This window comes from Genypterus blacodes, unplaced genomic scaffold (assembly GCF_046128005.1).
Source record: "Genypterus blacodes isolate CSIRO-AG114 ecotype Tasmania unplaced genomic scaffold, CSIRO-AGI_Gbla_v1 ptg000053l_1, whole genome shotgun sequence".
Taxonomy (NCBI): Eukaryota; Metazoa; Chordata; class Actinopteri; order Ophidiiformes; family Ophidiidae; genus Genypterus; species Genypterus blacodes.
In genome coordinates, this window is record NW_027466865.1 from 2,850,628 (window position 1) to 2,873,612 (window position 22,985).

General features: G+C 40.4%; 1 protein-coding gene across 20 annotated transcripts in view; it reads right to left on the minus strand.

Moving 5' to 3' along the window:
• Positions 1-22,985, minus strand: part of camk2b1 (calcium/calmodulin-dependent protein kinase (CaM kinase) II beta 1) — a 51,485-nt gene that overhangs the window by 11,299 nt on the left and 17,201 nt on the right. For 2 of the 20 annotated variants that reach the window (XM_076150951.1, XM_076150958.1), the window contains exons 7-16: positions 17,314-17,416; positions 16,656-16,739; positions 16,418-16,512; positions 15,748-15,870; positions 15,359-15,442; positions 13,611-13,653; positions 7,341-7,375; positions 4,797-4,829; positions 2,806-2,871; positions 169-213 (exon numbers count right to left, since the gene is read on the minus strand). In XM_076150951.1, the coding sequence (XP_076007066.1) occupies positions 169-213; positions 2,806-2,871; positions 4,797-4,829; positions 7,341-7,375; positions 13,611-13,653; positions 15,359-15,442; positions 15,748-15,870; positions 16,418-16,512; positions 16,656-16,739; positions 17,314-17,416 (711 nt within the window). Of the gene's footprint in view, positions 1-168; positions 214-2,805; positions 2,872-4,796; positions 4,830-7,340; positions 7,376-13,610; positions 13,654-15,358; positions 15,443-15,747; positions 15,871-16,417; positions 16,513-16,655; positions 16,740-17,313; positions 17,417-20,366; positions 20,440-22,985 lie in introns of all 20 variants that reach the window. The other 18 variants (XM_076150953.1, XM_076150961.1, XM_076150957.1 and 15 more) reach the window with 13 other exon arrangements.

Consider the following 22,985-nt stretch of genomic DNA (forward strand, 5'->3'; position numbering starts at 1 on the left):
CAAACAAACACACACACACACACACACGCATTAGTAGACCAATCTGAAGCACTCAAACTAATGCATGATGAAAAAAAAAGGATAAAAGGTCGGGAGAGGATGAGGAGGAAGGGAATGACAGAGAAGGGGGGTAAAAGGGCGCTCAGGTCTGAGGAATGATGTATGTACCTTCGTCCCGTCCACCGGATTATGGATGACTGTTGTCTGAGGTTCCTGGAGGAGGAGAAGGAAGAAAAAATGCAACAAAAGAGAGAGAGAGAGAAATGGACAGAGAGAAGGTGAAGAAGGTGATATGAATGTTGGATGAAGAGAGAGAAAGTGCAAGTTAATGTTGGTGGAGGAGAAGAGAGAATCCTTCAGGGTGATCGAGTGGATAAGCAGAGGAGTTTATCATTTGCCCCTTTTCCTTGATCGCAAGCACACACACACACACACACACACACACACACACACACACACACACAGCAAGAGCAGAGGCACAGCATTAAATCCCACCTGCATATCAGTACCACAAACAGTAAACAACAATGCACAGCTGGAGGAAGGACATGTAAAAAAAGAGCAGTCACACTTATGAACTTTTACTTATCCACTCTATTTTATGCTGCTTTTCTTTTGCAGCATCACCTTGCTGTGCAGACATAATTACAATTACCCTCCCCGATACAAACTTTAGGGTAAATGTCCATCATAATGCCTGGAGACATGAATAAAGGCCGACCTGCTTATTAAGTTTAACATCCAAGCACTTTAGGTCCTATTATTTTAGGACCAAGCTCTTCAACTGTTTTAAGCTGCCTGCTGTGAGTCTAACATTTACAACAATTTGGGCCTCTTTTAACACGCAAAGTGGACTCAACCTTTACAGCCTTTCACTCATGTCTCCTCCAGGAAGTGCTACCAATGTGATGACCAATCACCAACCAGCTCTCTCCCTAGTGAGGATGTCAGTGTTGTCAGGGCAACTGTCGCTCAGGGCAACAGGCAGCGTTGGCGACTTGGGAGATGGTGCTGAGCTTGAACAAAGTACAAAGGCTTCGCAGATGATAGGCTAACGGCAGCACATCACCGGGGATAGACGGACAGTATATTGTGCAGCAAATGTAATGGTTTCATTTTGATGGCATTCTGTGTTATGTATGCAAAGCTGGACTATGCTATTTCTATGATTTAGAAAAAAAACATTTATGTAGCTGTAGCCTTAAAATCCTCAAATCTGTTATCCACAATTTATGTTGACAGAAATAAACCTCAATTTAAGATTTTAAACAATATCACGTTTGCTTGAGCTCATTGACTTTTGCCGAGTTCTTTTTGTTAGTTTAGTTAAATGCAACATGAATGTCTTGTAAAACTGAACACTACATTTAGGTGAGAAAACTAAGTCACAAAGTAGCCTGTGTGCCTTGCTGTAGCTTTTCTTTTTAACTACAGGGCTTTGGCAGCTCTGTAATGAAGGAGTCACTGTAACAAGTGGTTAAACAGGAGTTGGCTCAATTCCTTAGCAACAGCTTTGAGATAACAGTCACCCTCCCACTCTCCACTTCCCTTCAAGGCTCAGAAAAAAAAGGCTCTTCTGCTCCACCGTCATGCTCACACTTGCCAAGCACTCCTAAGTGTATGAAGTGGCAATCGCTTGCTTCTGATAGTACCTCTGCCCTTAATGTGTGCTCACAGTCAATCTGACATCACATGCATGTACACAGAACAAAAACGGATCACTTACAGATTTCCATAATGCAAATATGCCAAAATGGCTATGTGTGTATGCTCAGACTCAGTAGGCTAAATTTAGCTAATTCATTATGCAAACTCACATCTTTTGAGTTTACTTAATTTTGGCACTTTACCAGTATGAACTCACTAGATACTTGATTGGATCTGATTTGATTGGATCTGATTAGAATTCGTAAGCATAGTTACAGTATAGTACAGCCTCTAATACAACGCTGAGATCCATGCCTAGGTTGGTGACAACATTATTGTGGTGTATAGGTCTTGGTTGCCACAGCTTTATGATTGTCCTTGGACAGTAGCTTGCATATATGAACCACATGATTTAAGCAGCTTCGATGGCATCACAACATAGGCAAAGAATAACTCAAGCTCTATCAGAAAGAAAATCAAAAAGATAAAAAACTGCAAAAGCCAAACAGAACAAACTTGCATGGCTGCTGAGACCTAAAATTCTCTGACTAGGGTTAGGGTTATGATATGTCACGTATCATAACAAATCTCACAAACAAGTCTGCCCCAAACCTGATTCACCCAAGTACACTGGGTTATTAATCATTCTCTGTAAATGATTCATCTGGTTGTATTCAATGATCCAAATCAGTCTATATCGATTTCACTGTTGAATTAAGGATTGTGCACAACAGAAGTTAAACCTTGTCAGATAGTTTTTAGTTTTTTTCATAAAAGCTGAGGTTCTATGGACAATAATGGTTGGGAACCACCTCTCTACACATATACTGTATGGACAGGAACGAGGGAGTACATTTCACTCCCAGCAGGAATTGGCTGCCTGCTCCTTTTTGGCAAACTTTAGGTGAAAGAAAAGATGACACCATATCAACCAGTAAAAGTCACACAGTTTCCCCACCCGTGACAGCAAAATGCTTCTTGTCACCACCTGCTGGTTTAAAGGCTGCCTGCCTGGCTGCTGTGGCCATTGCAGCAGATTGGCAAAGAACCCAACACTGACCAGACAGACAGAGAGGAAGGACAAAGGAATGTGAAGGAGTACATGTGGGGTCTGCTGACAAACAAGGAGGGGGCGGGGGGGGGGCAGGAGGTAAATACCAGAGCAGGTGAGGGGTTTCCTTTGGGGCTGGTGACTATGCTGTTTTTGGTGCTGTTTGTCTGTGGCTGTGCAGGAAAGGAGAGGAGAGGGAGGAGACACAAGAATGTTAACAACAACAAGAAGTGGCCTTGTGACATAGAAGCGTATGTGTGTGTGTGTTTATGTTCTTGGCTTGTCTACTCTTACTATCTTGTCATAACCATTTTATTCAGTTTTCTTTTCTTTTTATCCTCCTGGATGTGCCGGTGTGGTGTTTACAACATTACTTTAGTCTACTTTAGTCTATTATTTTGCTTGCATGTGAGACTGAACTAGTTGCTGGTTTACCTGGTTAAAGGGTAAAGGGGTTAAATCAGAAGTAAAGGAATGAATAGAAGTTCCACACGTACATAGTAAGATTATGACTTTGTGGATTGAGAGCAGTGAGGGAAGAGTCACCTGAAACCTTCACCATACTGAACAGTGCTCCTGAGAAGTGACATGAGGAGGCGGGTGACACTGTATGGAATCTTCATCTTGTCACTGCCGCATTGCACCAATTTAGCCACAATGCATTACATATTAAGGCCTTGATCAAATGTTCTTTGACTGGGCATCAAAGTCATCATAATGAAATTTGTATGAAATCTAACTTTATAATCTGGTTTGAGTTACTAACTCTGAAATATTTACACTCAGCTAATAGAGGTGAAGAGGATTCGTGGATGACACAATGCCTCATCAACTCATTAAATGTTATTATAAAGACAATTGGGGGAAGAATCTATGGAACAGAGGCGTCATCATCATCATCATTAAAGCATCATTATCTTAATGCTGGAGGACTGGAACAAACATAAAATGATTACATGATGCATGACTATCTCTAACCCTCAGCCAGGAGGGGAGGAGAGGAGAGGAGAGGAGAGGAGAGGAGAGGTTTGCACAGAGCATGCACATAACACAACACATATACAGAACAGCTATGAAATAAAGGCTGATATAAGCGGTACATTTGCTGACACAGAGGCACTCAAACACACTCATACACACTCACACACACAGTACGGTACATGTACTCATACACTCTCATTTTCCAAACATCCAGCAGGTGATCTGTCAAAGTCAAAGCTATCAACTCTTTACATCCAAAGATGGCACTGCAATGATGACAGTCGCATGGACAAAAGACTCCAGCAGCTGTTGATATCCACTGCAAATATTAGGTTGATTAGTTGGGTTGAGTGCGGTGCTCGATATAAGCCCATGATACAGCACAATGAAAAGGATCAATGCAGGTACGAAGTAAGAATGTGAAGATGAGATCTCAGATATTCCCACTTAACTCCATTTCATGTTACCAAGGAGACAGGAGAGGAAAGTTGGGGTAAGGGGTGATTCCCTGTAAGTAATCTCAGCTGTACAGAGGAAGAATGAAGGAGGAATAAGAAGAAGGACTAGGAGAAGATTCTGCCACAGAAAACAGAAAAGAGAGTGCAGCAGGGCAGAAGAGCGAGAATTCCTTTTCAACTCAGTAAACGAAAATCAAATGCTGAAAATGTTTTGCGGGCTGATTTATTATTGTCATTCAAACTGCAGCTTTTCTATTCACTTGGCAATCTGTGGCTCCTCAGTGTGTCAATAATCTGTGCCAAATATTGGATCTCCTGAGGACTCAAACCAGAAATCTACCAATTCTCTGGAAGGCAAAGTTGGTGAGATAAAATTCTTTATTCTTCTTTCTGGCCGATGAGGTTTAGTTTCTGAAAGTGATGCTCTTTTAGTCTTTTTTCAGCCATGGAAGCTTTTCATGCTACTTACTCAGCTCTGAATTCCAAATAAAGTGCTCACACTGCTGCCTCAGTTTTCAATTTTGGTGAAGAAAAACTGACTTGATCGCATGAACGGAACATAGTCAAAAGAGGCAAGAGGTTGAAAACACATAAAAAAGCACTCACAGGTGCAAAGAGGGAGCAAGAAGGGAGGACTGCGCAAATGCATAACTGCTCACCATATACTGGACAGTAGAGCTGGACTTGCGTTTCTGTCCACGGCAATTGATGCATGGACGGTTGATGAATGATGTTGATGAATAGATGGATGGATGGATGGATGAATGGATAGATAGGGGAGAGATTATCAATGACAAGTGAATGTACAAGCAGAATGAACAGAACAGAACAGGAACAGATCATTTGTCAATTGATGAGCTTGATGAGAGCTAGATCAGACTTTTCCAGACAGCAGGAGAAGAGCACAAGGATGACTGATCCCCAAAACAGGAAGATGGATTTTGAAGGATTTTTGAGAAAGTAGGCAGGCACAAGGGGGAAGAAAAAGAACAGTAGTATAAGTAGAATTCATCACAAGGAAGAGAAGGGGAGGCAGATAACAGCAGGAGTCAAATAGACTAAACTGTTCCCTGTTCTTGAGTGTTTACATGGAGAGACGGTTGGGGCATGAAGGAGTACCGCAACAAGGAAAAGACATGCAAAAGTCTAGAAAAAGAGAAGCGTATTTCCAAAGATAATTAAGTAAGAGTAGATGGGTATGGATCTACATGTGCCAGATTTGTTATCATTCAACTAAGCAGAGTAGTTCACGAGAAAAGAGACAACATTTTTGTAGCACAACTTCAAAGCATTGCAGTTAATGTAATATTTAATGTTAAGTTAATACTAAGTATGTATGAAAGCTTCACGGATCAAGTTAAAAAAGAAACAGGACAGATTCGGGATACTTTGCACATGCCATGTAATCAATGTAACAATGCTGCAAGAATTGTTGAAGTGCTTGAAGTGCTTTTATGAATAGTTAAAGTGTGGGAGGCTAACATAGTGATTTGTATTGTGCCACAGAGCACTGAGCATGGAGCAGGTGCCGAGGCTGTATAATGTCAGGTGCCATTATGCATAGATGAAGCAGCAAAAGAAAGAGGAGGAGGAGAGGCCGCGGATATGAGGTCAGAGCCGCTGAGAGAACAAAAGGAAGTGGATCGCTAGAGAGGAGAAACGGGAGAAGAGGGGGAGGACGAGTGCAAAGCAGGGACGTCAAACGAGTGAGAAGCCGTTGGAAATGGTTTGAGGCAAGTGTGTGGGGAGCCTGTTGCTAGGCAATGAGTGCAGTGCAGTGGAAGTAAGCATCTATTTCTGTCGACTGAGTTTCCAGGGTCCAGACTGGCAGCTATTCCTGGAACCGGAGTCACATTCCCTGCTGGACTGAGCAGGGAGAGAGGGCGGGGAGCTGAGTTCACACACACACACACACACACACACACTGCTGCATATGCACATGAGCACACATGTGGACGCCCACGCTTACGCATACACTCAGCGTGCAAGCATGCACACACCCCCATTTGTACCATCTGCAATCAGATGAGCAAATATAAAACACACACCAGCACAGAAAGACAGAAACACGCCCACACACACACTTGTATGTTCATGTGCATGGGTGCAAGCTCAGCCTCATATAATTCACAAAGCAGTTTTTCCCTTACATTTAAACTGCAAATGCCATGTGTTGTCTGTTATTGAATCTTAATAGTATTTAATCAAAACAAGTCAAAAATGTGCAAAAAGATGATTTCAATCTTTTTCCAGCATGAATCCCCTTTCAATTTCTGCAAATAAGTGTCAGTAGCTTGAAACAAAACAGAATAAGTCCCTGCACTAGAAAATGATAATTCATTCAAGAGTATTAAACAAAGTAATATTCAAGTAATAAACAAAAATCCCTTGATGAGATGGAGATTTTTGGAGTGTACACCATGTTCTAATCTTTGAAACACAGTATCAGGAATGCATGCTGCACACACATACAATCATGGAAGCTGTGTGTGGGATGTGTCACTGCACTCTGTGTGAACAAGCGTAGGATGGTGAGAGATCTTATTAAAGGATGAACAGGAATGCAGGGTTAAAGACCAGATGGGGTGAGCAGGAAAAGGAAGTACTGAAAGAGAAGGAAGGGATAGAAATGGAGGCCTGAGAGGGAGAGGAAGTGATAAAAAAGAATGGGAAGAGCTGACAGATGGTTACATTAAATAATGAAGGTGGGGAAGTGGCTATGAGCTCAATAACGCCAAATCAAAATAAATGGTTTATTCAGAATGATGTGCTACTGGAGGCTTGTGAGCTGACTGATACATGCCTGAACTGTGTGCACACAAGCACATATATGCAGATACATGATATGCAAACTATTTGACTATGTATATCGTTTCATAAAAGCAAAAAAGTTATTAGAAGACACAAATGACAAATGTTGTAGAAAATTTAATTTTTAGGTTTTAGATTGAAACCCCTTGCACATGCTGACAGCTGTAACAATCAATACAACACAACTATCTCCACAAATTATCAGACGCAACAAGAAATAACACACTTGACACAAACACGTTACATGATATAGAGAAAAGACAAGACGGATTGGGAAGGAACGAAATTGTTAGGAAGAGGACAAGCAGCTGAGAAGAAGAGGAGGCAGAGTGCCCAGGGAAAGCAAGCAGAGAAGAGAGAGAGGAGGGAGGACAAGATGTGAGCACTCTTACCTTGACATCTGCCTTCTTGTTCAGCAAAGTCTTGGCTGGTACAATGAAAAACACAAAAATCTGTTAGAGGTAGAAATAAACAGAAACAGAAAACACCATAGCGGCAATTTTCAAATGTATTTTACAGCTACTCTTCGATCTGTGTTGTACTTCAGAGGTGATATTCATTTTGCCTTGAGAAAGAATGTAAAAATATGATTTCTTTTCATTGATCACCATAAAAAAAACCTTTTGCTTGTGACCTCCAGGGAGGCCAAAGTTGTCGCTCAGCTATGATACACTCACAGAGTTTAATTATACATTGTCAGCTGCTCATAATTAAATACTATAAATGGATGTCAGTAATCTATTATGTTAATTGATTATGCATCCAGTAAGACAGAACTCGCTCTTCCGCTAAAGTCTACAGTATGATACAGCATGTGTCAAATATTAAAGCCCTGAGCTTCTCAAGGTTTAACAAGTTAGGAGTACAACTTTACGTGAGGTAATCATTGCTAATTGCCAATGTTAGTAAGGTCAATAGGACATTTCTAGTCACACCATGGCTGTCGTTCATTTCCATACAGTATTTAATTTCCCAAAACAAAGATGGCTGCCATGGAAGGCCTAAACCCAACAAGCTCTGCCTGAAAGGACTCCTTGGGGTCCCTAAGGAGGATTAGTCTTCAGTCTGCTCTCTAATGAAGGGTAATGAGACAGGGGGTGAGGGAGATGTATAGGAGAGGAAGATACTATGTACCACAGTCCTCTGATGAGCATAAGACCCATAATCCCAAAGAACAGGGTGAATTGTGCGCAGACAACAGAATAAATTGCATTGCTGCAACTGGACTACTGCAGTGTAGAGAGCAAAGTACTCTAAATACATTAGACAAATATACTACATATACACCCACAAGCCATAGTTTATCCACTATTAGTATTTCCATTATTGCAAGTACTTCCTTCTTAATCTACCAGTTGAAAGTGTAGACAATGATTAAACAGGGATAAACAGTAAAAGAAAGATACAACAGAGGGGGTGAATACAGGAGAATGCTTCACTACCAACTTTAGTTACTGAATGTTTTTTCCCACCTTGGTTAACATAGAATCTTAAGCTTAAAGAGAGCTTTGCATATTCAGCCAGAGAGGAAGGAGCATTAAAATGATGAAGAATCTACATAATCCGGAGGGCTATCAAGAGTTTCAGAAATGTGGATGCTTTATTGTTGTGCTTTTCTTCCTCTTGTCCCTTTCCAAAGGCTTGTTGTTACTGAGGAGAAGAAATTAGGTCATAATTATGTCAAATCCATTCTGCCTTGATGGCTTGGCAGAAGAAAGGAAAGGAAAGGAGATGGGAGGTGAGTAGGGGGAGTTGGTGGGTAGAAGAGGCAACTATTTCAAGCTGCTTTTCCCAGAACCTGTTAACATGGCAAATGTAACCCTCTAAAAATGAACTACAAGTTAATGAAATGGCTTAAAATCCAGTGAGGATGCAGAAATCTGTCCAGAAACCTGCAAAATGAAAGAAATCTTAGTTCCAACCAAAAGTGGGGAAGCAAGGAGCGCTCCTTACCTTGCCACAAATTACACATGGAGCAAGAAGAGAGAGGAGGAAAAGATTAAAATAAACGTTCCACTGATAAATACTGAACAAAGACACACGTATCACAGTAAAAAGGAGGCAAGGGTGGGCCTGGTTTCACATGAAGAGGTGGATGACATCTACTACATAATGTGTTTTGTTTGTGCGAGCAAGTCCTCCAGTAAGCCACTGAGGCTCATAGGAGGAGGCAGCCAACTATAAATATTTGATCAAGTTTTGTGGAGACTGAGGGACACAGAGAGGACTGTGATGTCCCAGCAAGCCACAGAAACAGGGACGCCAACACCACTTCTGTCAATTTGGCCTGATGCTAAAATCTGAGGATGTTTATCTCTGCCACCCAGAATAAAGGCATTAGGTTGGTTTCACCTATTACACAGATTCACTCTGTCTATAAGTACCGTATCAGCAATAATAATAATCATATATCAGTCATATTTAATCCCTGATTATATATACATGAAATCTTAAATCTAATTCTGCAGTAGAATGTAAACTGAGGTGTTTGTGTTTTTCTCTATTCTCTAAATTATTATGATGACAAAAAACTTTCCTCTGACATAAACTAATTTTAATCCAAATGTCACTTTGCCAATCAAAATGTTTCAAACCCAGATTTGGTTCATCTCTGTTACCTCAGAGTCATCAAAACATCCAAATGTGCTTACTTAAACCACCATCCAACCACTAGTTGGATGGTGGCTAGGATTTACACAGGATCCAAAACTAAAAGTTAACTGGATTTCTACATAATAGAGCGCTATCTGTGGCATCATATTACAGTCACATTCAATCCTGTATTACATTTAGCAACTATATGGAGCAAGTGTACATAAGAGCTACAGAGAGATGTGATATAAAAATAGAATGTTCATTGGGATACTCTGATACTTTATCCTCAATGTTAATGATAGCCTTTAAATTGCAACATAAGCTGTGTACAATTTTGAAATGTTCACTTATTGAGAAACAGCCCAGCCTTGTATCTTCCAGTGTAATTCATGCATCAGTATCATTCCCCACTGTGTGGCAGCACATGCACCAATCCAGTGCCCCATGCAGCATTCACCGACAGCTTGCAGGCAGTTCCATCCTAAAGGTGACAGGTGTGAACTTTCCAGCGTTTTTCATTGTCAAACAGAGAAAAGAAGAGAGAGGGAAAGAGGGAGGAGAAGGGTGACGGTGATCATGACTCTGTGAATGGAGTTGTGAGAAATTATAAAAAGGTAAGATGTTAACACATGACAGCTTTCCGTGACAGGTCAGGTAACTATGACAAAGAGAGGACAAAGTAAAACGAGGAAAAAGGGAATTGTAATATGGTAGATGTGTGGAGGGAAGAAAGAGAAAGAGACAGGACAGGGATCTGGCTAGGTGGCAGCCATGCTCCATGGCTATACTGAGAGATGACAATGTGATGATGATGATGAAAGTAGGTGAGAGGTGTGCTGATAAAGAAAAGGATAACAGTAGCTGGCCTTCTATCCATAATGATCCAACTGCAAATTGGACTTAAACATCTCCCTTGTCTCACAAAAAAGTTTCATTTATACTGGATGGTGCAGTTATTTACGTTAAAATACCTGAAAAGATCCTCATGTCCACTGTGAGCTTGATTGTTGTATGTATATATAGCATGTATTGAATTGCAAATGCATTTCTGTGTTTTCATCAATGAAGGGATATGACCAACCTCAGCAGAATAATAACACTGTTGCCGATTAAGGTGTATAATAAATCATACAATGGTATTTTATATAACTGTCAATGATTCTGCTCAGATTACAGAGGAAAATAATAGTAATAGGTTTTCAACATTCAGAATTGCAGCATTTTGAGTGTGTACCAAATGAGAGCGTAAAGCAAACAAATCTCCACAAAAGAGTGTGTAAGTGGCAACCAGAGATAAAAACACAGTATGTCAAATTTTCATTCCAATGTCAGAATCCATCAACCAGTAACCACTGCCAGTGTGCTGTACATCTGCTGCCAGCACCATTGTAGTCAGGAAAACAGTGACTTGTGGTAGTGAGGTAGCGACACAGGGGACCCTTAAAGAACATATATAACTTATTTACTTACTTCAGTAATCATGGCAACCACTGGCAATCATGTTTTTTTACTTTGCAGGATTTTCTTAACAGATCAGTTATAGGCTAGTTAGGCTTTATCGGGCTTTGGTAGCTACGGCTACCGAAGCCGGCAAATTTGACATTTGGAGTTCAGAATTCGATGCTCATATTCTCGCCCACAAAATTAGGATTAGCCAGCGATACTGTATACTTCAGAGGCTTCACTCACTTCAACCTATCTGATGCCAACTACCACTTGCATTTTATATCGTGTGATGTATCAAAATGCTGATTCAAATCTGCATGACATTTGATAGATGGAAGCTCAGCTATTGCTGCTGCTGATGAGTTGATGGGAGATGTGGTTAGCAGTGTGGTCAGCCATCATGCGCTGAGCTCCCATGCTGAGGGTTGACGCAAACAGAGAAGAAAAAAGAGAAGAAGAGTTGGGGGGTGACATGCCCTGGGTAGGCCACCATGCTACCTTGTTCCACCAGCCCCGCAGTGGTGCCGGCGGCTGCAGCCACGGCCGCGGCGGCTGCAGTGACCGAGGCTGGAGCGGTGGTCTGCCTGCTGCCCACTGTTAGTGTACAAAACCCAATGGGTGAGGAAAGAGTGACATTTAGCCCAGAGGAATGTGAGAAGGGATGGTAAAAAAACAAAACAGTGAGGGGAGGAAGTGAGTCAGAGACACAGCAGGAGAAAGGTAGCAAGAGAGGGAAAATAGAATGGTCATACAATCAGGGTTTTTCAGTTCAGAAAAGAAAGGTATTGATCTGAGAACAATGTAAAGATAAATGTAGATATATACAGAACACTGACATTAACTGACTGAGACAAAATCATAGAGTTTGCATCTGCTGCTCGGACAAGAGGTGACACCAGAGACAAATGTCTGTGAGGGACACAAATCTCCATGCTTTTGAAATTGCTTCTACTTGATGTATTACAAATTTGGGGTTATGGTATTTCATGGAAATAATTAAACTGGGGATATTTTAGCATAAAGTAAAGAGATAACATTTGTGTTTTCCACTCCTGACATCTCCACCTGTTCATGACTGGTCCAAATGTCAGCAGTGGATCAGACCTAGACGTGGAACAGGACTGCGGCTCTTAAAATAAAACAATTAGCCCTCTTCATACATGTATCCTCCATTAGGCCTACAGATTATTCAATACATAAATATCAGATAACATACAGGCATTTATTTTGGGCATACTGCAAGGACAGCCCACACACTATTACAAGTGGAAGACATTACGTTTGCAAATGGAAGAAAATAGACTGGTCTCTATGTCAACACAGGCACACCAATCTACATAATGCGTGATTCATATAATGCACACAGAGAATAGCACATGCAGTAATGTGGCTGACTACACAACACACTGATATTAGCATTTCCAATGATAGTGTCTTACACTTAAGGTTTCTCTCTCGGTATATCTACTCTATATATTTTTTTTTACTTTTCAGATTTCTCTCTTATCTCCATGACTCATATAATTGGTTTGCCTCAATTGAATAAAGGATAATTCCTTAGAACGAAGAAAGATATACTGTAGTTCTTTGAAATGGTGACGCGGTCAGACCACACACCTGGTCGTGTGTGTGTATATGCAAGTGTGGGAGTTAATAGCAGTGAGCAGTCTTTTCAGTGGATGTGCAGATAATTTTCCATTGCAGCTTGTGCTGTCAGAATGACTGATGTTAGTTATGTTCTCAGAAACACCAAGCACACACACACAGAGTCATCACACACATAAATGCATACACTAAAACATTTCATAGATGAACTCAGATTCTATGCTGAAATTTTGTTGTAAATAACACAACAAATAAATAATCATTGTTCAAAAACACAAAGATAAAGCAATAGAATAAGTGGTATGGAAGAAGGTTAAAGAGAAAAAACTATGAAAAGAAAATTACAAAAGAAAAGAAAACAAACTACTTATTACTCATATGAAGTTTTCAAGTGGTTTCATCTGAGGATGACTCAAACGATTCTGACTTCTACTTGCATTGTCAAATGGTACTTTTTTTTAACTAGTGACGTCCTCATATCTCTGCACTAATGCTGAGGCAGTTGCTGATATTTTTAGATCCCACTGCGTCTACATGAAACATCAGACAGACACCTCTTTCTTCACTAATGACAACAATTTTTGGAAGTGTGGCTGAGGTGAGAGGAACAAATGCACAGTAGCTTATATATTACACTGTGTGAGTGAGATTTTGACATACACACACACACACACACAGAGACACACATAGACACGTCCTTACTACTTTTTTTCTACAAAGACACACCAGTCTAGTACAAACAGTAAGGAAATCATGATCCATGGTTAAGTTACTTTCAAAATAATTTCACTTGAGGTAAAAATTCTTCAACTGTTGAAATTAGATTCAAATTCGGATTTAATTTCTGATTTCTGATTCCATAATGTTTGACTCCTGGCTTAATTGAGCATGAGGAATCTTTTAGTGCGGTGACATGTTCCTCAAAACTGTGAGTTGTATTTAATACACAGTAAAGTGACTATAGCCCATGTGAGGTAACCCTCTGGTTTAAATGGATAGGTTTGCTGTTTACTTACCAGAGAAGTTTCGAGAAACCAGCATGGTGGTGAGAATGGCCCCCTGAAAAATTAACATATCAAATGTGGTCAGCTTTAAATCGGGAAACCATTCAAAAGCTTTAAAAGAACAATTTGTGGCATTTCATATAAATACTTTTTTTTTTTACATACATTTGATTTAATCAGCACTTTGCATTTGCCTTTCAAATCAACCTGAATCCAGCAGGTTTCTCAGTGCCTCACAGGAGATGTTGCTGGTTCTCTCCCAACTCAATTGTATACACCAAAAAATTGGACAAACTGATTATAACTCGTTTTGACCCAATATTAATCTGTGATATTGAATGTTGTCCCCAAAGTAACCTTCAAAGTTTTGCCTCACACCTCCTGTCACAGCACATTCCAGCCATGAAAACGTGCTGAGTGTCTTTATATGAGTTGTCTTGTGGCTCCATTGCATGCTTGTGTACTCAGGCTGCTGCCAACAGACACGCAGATCTCTCCTTCTGTGATTGATTTCCCACTGTTTAATTTTTCATCATTAGTAGAAAATTGTCAATTTAATATGAAGTGTGAATGTGTGTTTAATGGTGATCTTTAAAAAAATAACTAAAATTAGGTATAGTAAGTATATTATATTTACTTTATTATGATTTGTGCTACTTATTACTAATTACTACTTTAGCTACTTTAAGCTAACAAAGCACTATCACAATCTTCTCATGCTGATATACCTTTGTGGCCCAGTCTTAGCCAGTCCAAACATCATAGAATCTTTGACAGTCCCTAATTTCGTATGTGATGATGTAATAATGCAAAAATAATAATTCAGTATGTCATGATGAAATAATGTAATACCAAACACGTGCACACAAAAATAAATCATATTGTGCATGAATCTTGCAGTTGGCAAAATACATGTCCTTTTTATTGACTTCCTCTATGGGAATCTTCTGCATGCTGTGTCATGTTTTGTCATTTCAACTTACTCAACACACATTTTTGCCTGGCATGGAACTGAATTTCAAATGTCCATTTATTTTTAAATATGAGTCTCCAGAGACAACTGGTTCATGCTTGTGGCACATTGTTGAACAGTCGACCATTTGAGTGCAGCCACCAGCGTTTCCGCTTCCAGATCCCTATGTGCTGGTATTTCAGCCATGCAAAGACTGGCCAAAAGCAGCAGCACAGTAACAATGATGAGCTCCAGTGCTTAAGCTGTTGTATCCACACATATTATCAGCAATAAATCAGTGGAGAAAAAGAAATGAGCAAGAACAACAACTCGCTTTTCTTTGGATATTAGTGTTGGTAGTGTGTTTAAATGATTTAATGTGTTTATATAAAACGTCGGCACAAAGTCAAACACAAAGGCGAAAAATCTATAGAAAGGCGCTAAAGCCAAAGGCCTTTAGTTTCCCAATGAAGAACTACGAGAGCTGTCTTTTTGCAATTGAGGTTGGCAGACTTAAAATAGTCAGGGAAAAAAGATTGTGCCAGCGGCGGGATTGGAGAAAAATCTGTCATACCATTTTTTAGAGAAAGCCCTGAAATATTATCATATATGAAGTATTTTTCTAAAAACACGACTCATGTGCTATCTGTGAATTCTGTTGTAGCTATGGAGGCTTTGAAATTTAATTACATAACCTATGAGGAATATTAATATTGTAATATTGGTATTGTTGTATTATAATTAGAACATAAGAATTTATTAGGGAAGAAGAGGAAGGACATGGGTGAGGAACATAATGCATACAGACCTTGAGTTTTCTCCTGGCATTGAATTTCTTCAGGCACTCCACAGTCTCCTGTCTGTGCATCATGGATGCCACTGTGGACCGTTGCTGTGAGGAGAAAGAGGACAGAGACGAGCAGATGATGAGGAGCATGAGGAACAAAGGCAGATGAGAAAATAGAGGAAAGGGAAAATAGACAAAAATATTAGTAAATAAAGGTCATTTTGATAGCTGTGGTTGTTTTATTTGTATGTGCTGATAATTGTTCTGTTTTACCGTGTGATATGTGCAGAGGCAGTATCTTTTCTCATGCACGTGTGGATATAGTGGACATAGGTGGAACCTTCAGTGAATCTATAAACTGCCAGTTTATGTGTCTGTCTTCCTCATCTGTAATGTCTGGGGACACTTACGCAGACCCATGGGTGCTTCAGGGCCTCCTGGGCAGTGATCCTCTTAGTTGGGTTGATGGTCAGCATCTGGTTGATCAGGTTTTTGGCCTCTGGAGTCACTGTGTCCCACTCTGGGGAAGGGAACTGGATGGACAAAGGTCAGATCAGAAACATCATATCTGTAATTTTATAAATGTCTAACATGAACATGTCAACCATAACTAAGGTCAATGTCAGCCAAAAGAAATAATGGCCACAACATTTTTCCACTGGTATAATCAACATGTTTTATTGTATTTAATTTGTAAATAATTATGACTGCTTACCTTCAGTTTGTTTTGAACTGTGGTAATATTACACAGGGTATGGACATTATGTTTTGGGAAATGAAATCCCTGTTTTATATCACATCTACAATTCAGAGACATGCAAACATACAATTTCTTAAGGCTGGCACAAACTTAAGATACTGTTAATGTAAATCATTTGTCAAGGTCAGTTAGCCAGTCAGTCACTCTCTCTCACTTTCTCTGTGTGATAAGTTCAATTTGTTCTAAGGCTCCCTCTCACCCCCCTAAAATATGAATGAGTTGAATGAGTTACACAACCACTGCCAAAAAGGAAGGAGGGTAATGGGGAGTTTGTTACAGCAGGAGGGGAGAAACAGCACAACAAATGGGAGGAGACTCACATCATAAGCCCCGGCCTTGATCTGCTGGTACAGCTTGTGCTGGTCCTCGTCCCAGAAAGGAGGATAACCCACCAGCAGGATGTACAGGATCACCCCTGAGACACACACACAAATACACAAATGAGTGCATATACACAGACACGTACAGTGCAGACACGGTGCACACATGCACACACAAAGAAACTCCACGTTCATGTATAAATATGTGTGTATGAGCGTGTCTCCCTCTAACACTCACCACAGGCCCAGATGTCCACAGGTTTGCCATATGCCTCCTTCCTCAGTACTTCAGGGGACAAGTATCCCGGTGTGCCAGCAAATCCTGCAGCACACACACGCACACGCACACGCACACGCACACGCACACGCACACGCACACACACACACACACACACACACACACACACACACACACACACACACACACACACACACACACCGATTGATTTACATGCTCTACTACAGCAACAATGTGTGCAACTTCTTTCTGGAGATCAACGGGTCACTTGGAAAGACAACTGCAAAAGATGGATAAAGACATAATTGCCACCATATGGACTGGATCAATGGTCCCTTTACTGTGGGCTTGATCTTGGTGCTAATCATACATCACATAGAGATTAACCTATGGAATACAGAACATTAAGACATAGGACCTGTTTCAATAGGATATCAATGGACTATGAGCATCCGTGAAGCAGGTGAAACACTTTTGATGTGTAGGGTAGATTAGCAGTTTCCATTGGAATACATTTGAATCTTCATCAGTTGTTTTAAACATTCATACTATGAATGATATACTATAAATATTGTATTTGAACCTTATTCTATCACTAAATTCTGCTAAATGGATACAAAACAAGTGTCGATGTGACCAGCTGCCTTGCTGTACATACCAAACCAGGCCTGCTGTTCACCCTGCACCTCGATGGCCAGGCCAAAGTCAGCCAGCTTTACTGCAGCGTTCTTGCATTTGCTTGCCAGGAGCAGGTTCTCTGGCTAGAGTGAAGGAGTAAGGAACTGGTGTTACTTTTAACATGCAAGAGGACACAGGAAACACGTACACTGACTTTTCCTAGTGGGGAAAAAGTATGGCCAAGATAAGCCATGTGTCATCAATGCAGGCTGTACAGTAGTTATGAAAGATACACATTATAATCAACACAAACACAGATGTACACGGACACACAGCATACAAATAACTACATGTATGGACAACAGTTAATCCACATTTAGTAGGATATTAAACCCAGTCACTCTTGTGTGTCTTCTTCTCTTAGCCCCTTATGGACTATTGGCTCCACCTCTGTGGCCCAGATCATGCAGCAGGTCTCATTATTTTCTGTCAGAATAGGGCTCTAATAATGGGCTGCTATCCCCACAGGTCTCTCTCTCTCCCTCTCTCAACATCTCTCTCAGTCTCACTTAGTTTTTAGCCTTGAATTTGGCAAGCTTGGATGACAAGGTGCTCTGGGAAAAAAATGTAAAAACACAATACGTTGGCTGTTTACTCTTCATTGTGATGCCATGGCATTGGAATAACAATAGGCAGGCAAAGTAACAACCTTCCTCAAGTTGTTTGGACTGATACTTTGACTTTGTCAAGTAACTTGGCTTACAAGGTCAGACACTTTAATAAGGAAGCATTTTGGTTGGTAGCACAGGCGTTTGGATTGATAATATCAACTTCTTTCACTCTCACCCAAACCAAACATTGCAAGTTTGTTGGCCTTTGTTTTAATTTCCAGGGAAATTCAGAGTGTTTGTTGGACTCTGAGTCCAAGAAACTGCCCATAGTCCTTAATGAGGATGTATTCAGTGTAGGGTGACATCACTGTTGGGTATGGTTAGAGGTGTAGCAAAGCACCTCTCTGATCACACCCAGCAGTGACAAAGCAAAGCTAATTTTTTTTTTTTAATCTGGTGTTAAGTTCCCTTCGTGCAGCTGTTTCCTGAAATAGAGACATTGTTGTATATTAACAGTCTGGAGGGAATGGTGACATAATATTTAATATAGAACATAATCACATTTCTGTCTCCCCTGCATTGCAGCAGCATGTGTATTTTGCATCATCTTGCTTGCCTCTCTCTCCATAGCCTCTCCTCTCTCCTCATCTTGCTCTGTTAATTTGTCATTGATGGAGGCACAAGACTATTTTGTATTTAAAGCACAAACACTTTCAAACACATCAGACTTTGAGCTTGTGAGTACAACTGTGAGAAATGAGCAGAAGAGATATAAAGTAATCCTATGGCACTCTGACAGCCTCATGTCATCACATCCTCCTTGCTCTGCCACTCAGTTAGGCTTATTCTTTCGTAAATAGGGGAGTTAGAACTTGCCAACACTGCAGCAGTAAGATTATCCGTGAAAAACGGTTGTGGGTGGAAATTCTGGTGAAGCATGAGCTTGTATCAAAAAGGTGGATGAATGCAATGTAAAGCATCAAGGCCACATGTTCCTACACAACAACATAAATGCTGCCTTCCTCACTGTCTCTCTTGCACACATATGGCTGCATAGACATGCACATATAGTCAAGTATACCAACAAGTAGTAAGTAGTAGTTTAGGAGGAAGGGAGGAGGAGAGGATATGAAAAAAGCTGCATTCAAGAGTGGTTGTGTAAAGGTGTTCCAGACTAAACGATTCCCATCTTTTCACTCAAATGTTTCTCTCACTTGAGAGGATCTGTAACATTCCTTCAGAGGAACTGGCAAATATATTGACCCTCCCTAAAAGGGCATTCAATTTTTAGCAGATGGCAGTAATAAAAAACCTGTTCCCACTAGCTCAGTTCACACCTGTTGTGTTAAACCCATTTATTTATATAAATTCATAAATGTATATAAATTAAATAAATCCATATTTCAAGAATTTGCCCAATTGGTTGGGTTACTTTCTTTGGCACACATAAACATGTGTGTGTCACTGAATTGTCATCTCATTTGCCATAACCCAATTCCTAATTTGAGGGACCTTGTCAGCCAGGCTGTCCTCAGTCATCACACTATGACCTATTGCATGAAATGCTGCCCAATGCTTGGGTGTGAAACCAGATAGGCGTGTCGGCTAAATAAAGAAATAGCCACAACAGTTCTGATAAACACAACATGCCTCTGGTGGAATGTTGGGGCTGACATTTGGATAGAGAAGGTCTACTTCACAAAGAGCATGAAAAACAAGATGCAACATACAAGCATGCATACACACAAACACAACCAGGGTACTGGAAAGTGTCAAAACAGTGTCTGAAATTCTGCTCATCTCATTTGTGATGTAGCCTTGTTTGCAGTCAACATTTCCCATGGAAACAACATTTAGATTTCAACATATTTAAAACTTAGCTAAACTGTCTGTCAGCTGTCTGTCAGTCATAGTCTGAAATGACACTAAGCAAGGTCATGTTGTTGTTGTGGGGGCCAATCTTATTGAGAGTAAAACTCAAGCCTAGGATGTGGATTTAAGAGCAACAAAAACAAAAATGAGCTGTTTAAGAAGCAAATAAGTCTGAATGTGCAAAAACAATAAACTTATTGAGTATTCCAACTGAATTTTGAAAGATATTGTCACAGCGTCAATATGAATAAATGTCATGACAGCACAACTGAAGAAATGGACATTTACAGAAAATGAGCTGTCAGCTTGGAAGTTCTGGGGGACATCAACTGATCAATAAAGGTTATCAAATTCCCACTGCTGATCTGCCTGCATTGCAAGGGAGTATCGTACTTATATCAGAAGCATTCAGGCTTTAGAGATGAGATGTGTCAAAATCCTCAAATTTTCCAAGTGGGAACATGTATATCACAATATCAAAATATCACAATAAAACAATTTTTAACATAACAGATTTACAACATTTACACATAGAATGCACGCACAAACACGCCTCCACAAATTTACAAGCACAGTCTCAAGGGACAGCAAGGTGACACTCATCACTCACCTTCAGGTCCCGGTGCACCACGCCCATTTGATGGCAGTGAAGCACCGCCTCCAGGATCTGCTGGATGCAATGACTGCATGCAAACACCAGGGAGGGGGGGCGCATGTTAGTTTTGCTGCTCTACATTTCCGTGCACAGGTCAGGGTGTGTGGGGTAGGGAGGTATGATGAAGGAGAGGGAGTGTTCAATGGACAATGGGCATAATAGAACTCTTCTGTTGTCTTTCACTGGCTTAAATTAAGATCTTAATTTAAGATCTTAATTTAAGAAGGCTACACCTTGGCTAGACCCAGAATTCAAATATGGGATATGTGATCTTATCTATAGTTTTCGGAATTAATTGATCATCTCTAACTAATCTTCTGTCGTGATCTGTGCAATAATCAACATTTTTCAGATTTGTAGGATAGATAAGTAGGGTTGGGTCTCAACCCTACTTAATTTATTCTAATTAAGATTTTTAATTCTGCTCTTCTCATCCAGCTCTGATGGAATGACTTCACAACTCTACAATTTCTCTACTAGGGTTTTTTTTAAAACCTTTTGAAAAACACAAGTTGAATGTTGTTTAACACCCTAGCACTAGACGATTGTCTAATTGTGTGTGGAGTCAGTCTACTTTCACATCTGCTTTTCTGTGTAGGCGGGTAAAAGTTTTTGCCTCGACCAGAGTTTGCAATGGCTGATTCAGAGGAGAATCTCTGGACAGTGAACAATCGTCAGTGGTGATAGGCATTTAGTTTGGAATGATGCTGTTGGGTCATACGGGGTTTATTCCCTTTATAGAAGACTGCTAGAAAGCATTGATCATTGTTAACCAGCCACAGTTTGACCTATGAAGACCAATCTAGGGAAAACACGGGAACCAGCAGTCTTTACCCAACCCTAAGTACCCTAAGTACCTAAGTATAACATGGCTAACATGATAAAAAATACAATCAGGGTTAGACTAGGTTGTCCTGGAATGACAAAGACTACTTTCAGTCAATCTATTCTCCAACTAACCAATAAATATACCCTCTACTCATGTAAGACACACTCTCCAGTCGGTTTCTTGACAACCCACCACCCTAATTTTTTTAGAGCAGCAGGGCCCCTGTTGATGAAAGATGGTGTGAAAAAGTCTCTAGCAGTGGGGGATGAGAAAACAAGATATGGATGAAGGAGGGAAGGAGTGAGTCATTGTGCAATTCGTAACATTTCAAAGATGTGTCTGGGATCAACGCCATGTCTACTGCCAGGCTGTCCAGCCTCTGCTGAAAAGTGCTGTCATTCTGATGTTTGCCACTGGGCACTAAAAATACGTCCAAAACTTTGAGAGGGACGCTGATGAGCGAAGGAGGTGAAAGTCAATGCAGAGGCTAGCTCAGGTATCAGTGGGGGGGGGAGACACATATTAATCATGAGACAGGCAACATGAGTACATGAGTGCAGGGCAATGTACTATATTTTGTCTGTCTGGGTCCAACTGTGGGAGGTTAGGACCAATTCAGAGCTGTATGAAAACACACACACACCCACGCACTTGAGCTGTTAGGGATGTGGTGTTCCACATAACTAGACAAATGCTTCAATGTGCATGTAGGCTGCCTGTGCACTGACCATAGTGGGGATGTTTTGCTTCTTTGCACTTGCGCTGAATTTACAAGCGCCCATAGCCTGTAGATCTACTTTGGGGGAAACACGGGTTTCGCATAGTATATCTACCGGCTACAGCCAGTGCTGAAGTTAATGTATGCACAAAAGAGGGCGCCGTAGCCAGCCACTGTAGTGATCCTCGGATGCTTAAAGTCGCTAATATGTAGGTTCCCTCAGTTAAGAACCTTTGTGTTTGTATGTGTATGAGTGAATTAATGCTTACTAATTATACATACGTTTTTTGAACAACCTAATGAAAAATCCCACAACACATAAAATTCTTAAAACTGACTCTTTTGACTTGATCCTTTTTATTCCTACTCAAGTAATTGTTTTGGTAACAACTTTTACTTCTGCTTCTATTCTTGTATAGCAATAATTGTCCTTTACTGTTTTTGGCTACACTATCAACCTCTGCCTATTAACTGTCAGGGGTTGATCCCTGATGAGGGTGATCCCTCATCATCAATTTATCTACGCACAGATGCCACAATAGGTAACAATAAAATCTAATTCAAATGTTGTATTATAAGAAAGGAAAGTAAGTTTTTGTGAATGAAAGAATGGAAAAACCTGCTTACTCTTACCATGCTATTACCATACTTCCACCTACACTTTCTGGAATGCACTTCAAGCACATTCTCTGGCAATTGATCATTTTATTGATACATTATGGTCTTTTGTCAGAAGTTTCTGCGATGAAACAAATAATACGGTAACTAGGATGTGGCCTGAGGTCATTGGCAGTGATAAGGCAGTAAGGTGGTCACTCTGTGAAATTATTTTATCATATTACACAATATATTATAGAGAGAGAGAGAGAGAGAGAGAGAGAGAGAGAGAGAGAGAGAGAGAGAGAGAGAGAGAGAGAGAGAGAGAGAGAGAGAGAGACTGGTATGGCTGTTAAGTTCAGGACTATAAATTAGAAGCACATGACTTGTTTTCAAAGGTCTCCCAATGAATAAATACTAGGCAGGTCAT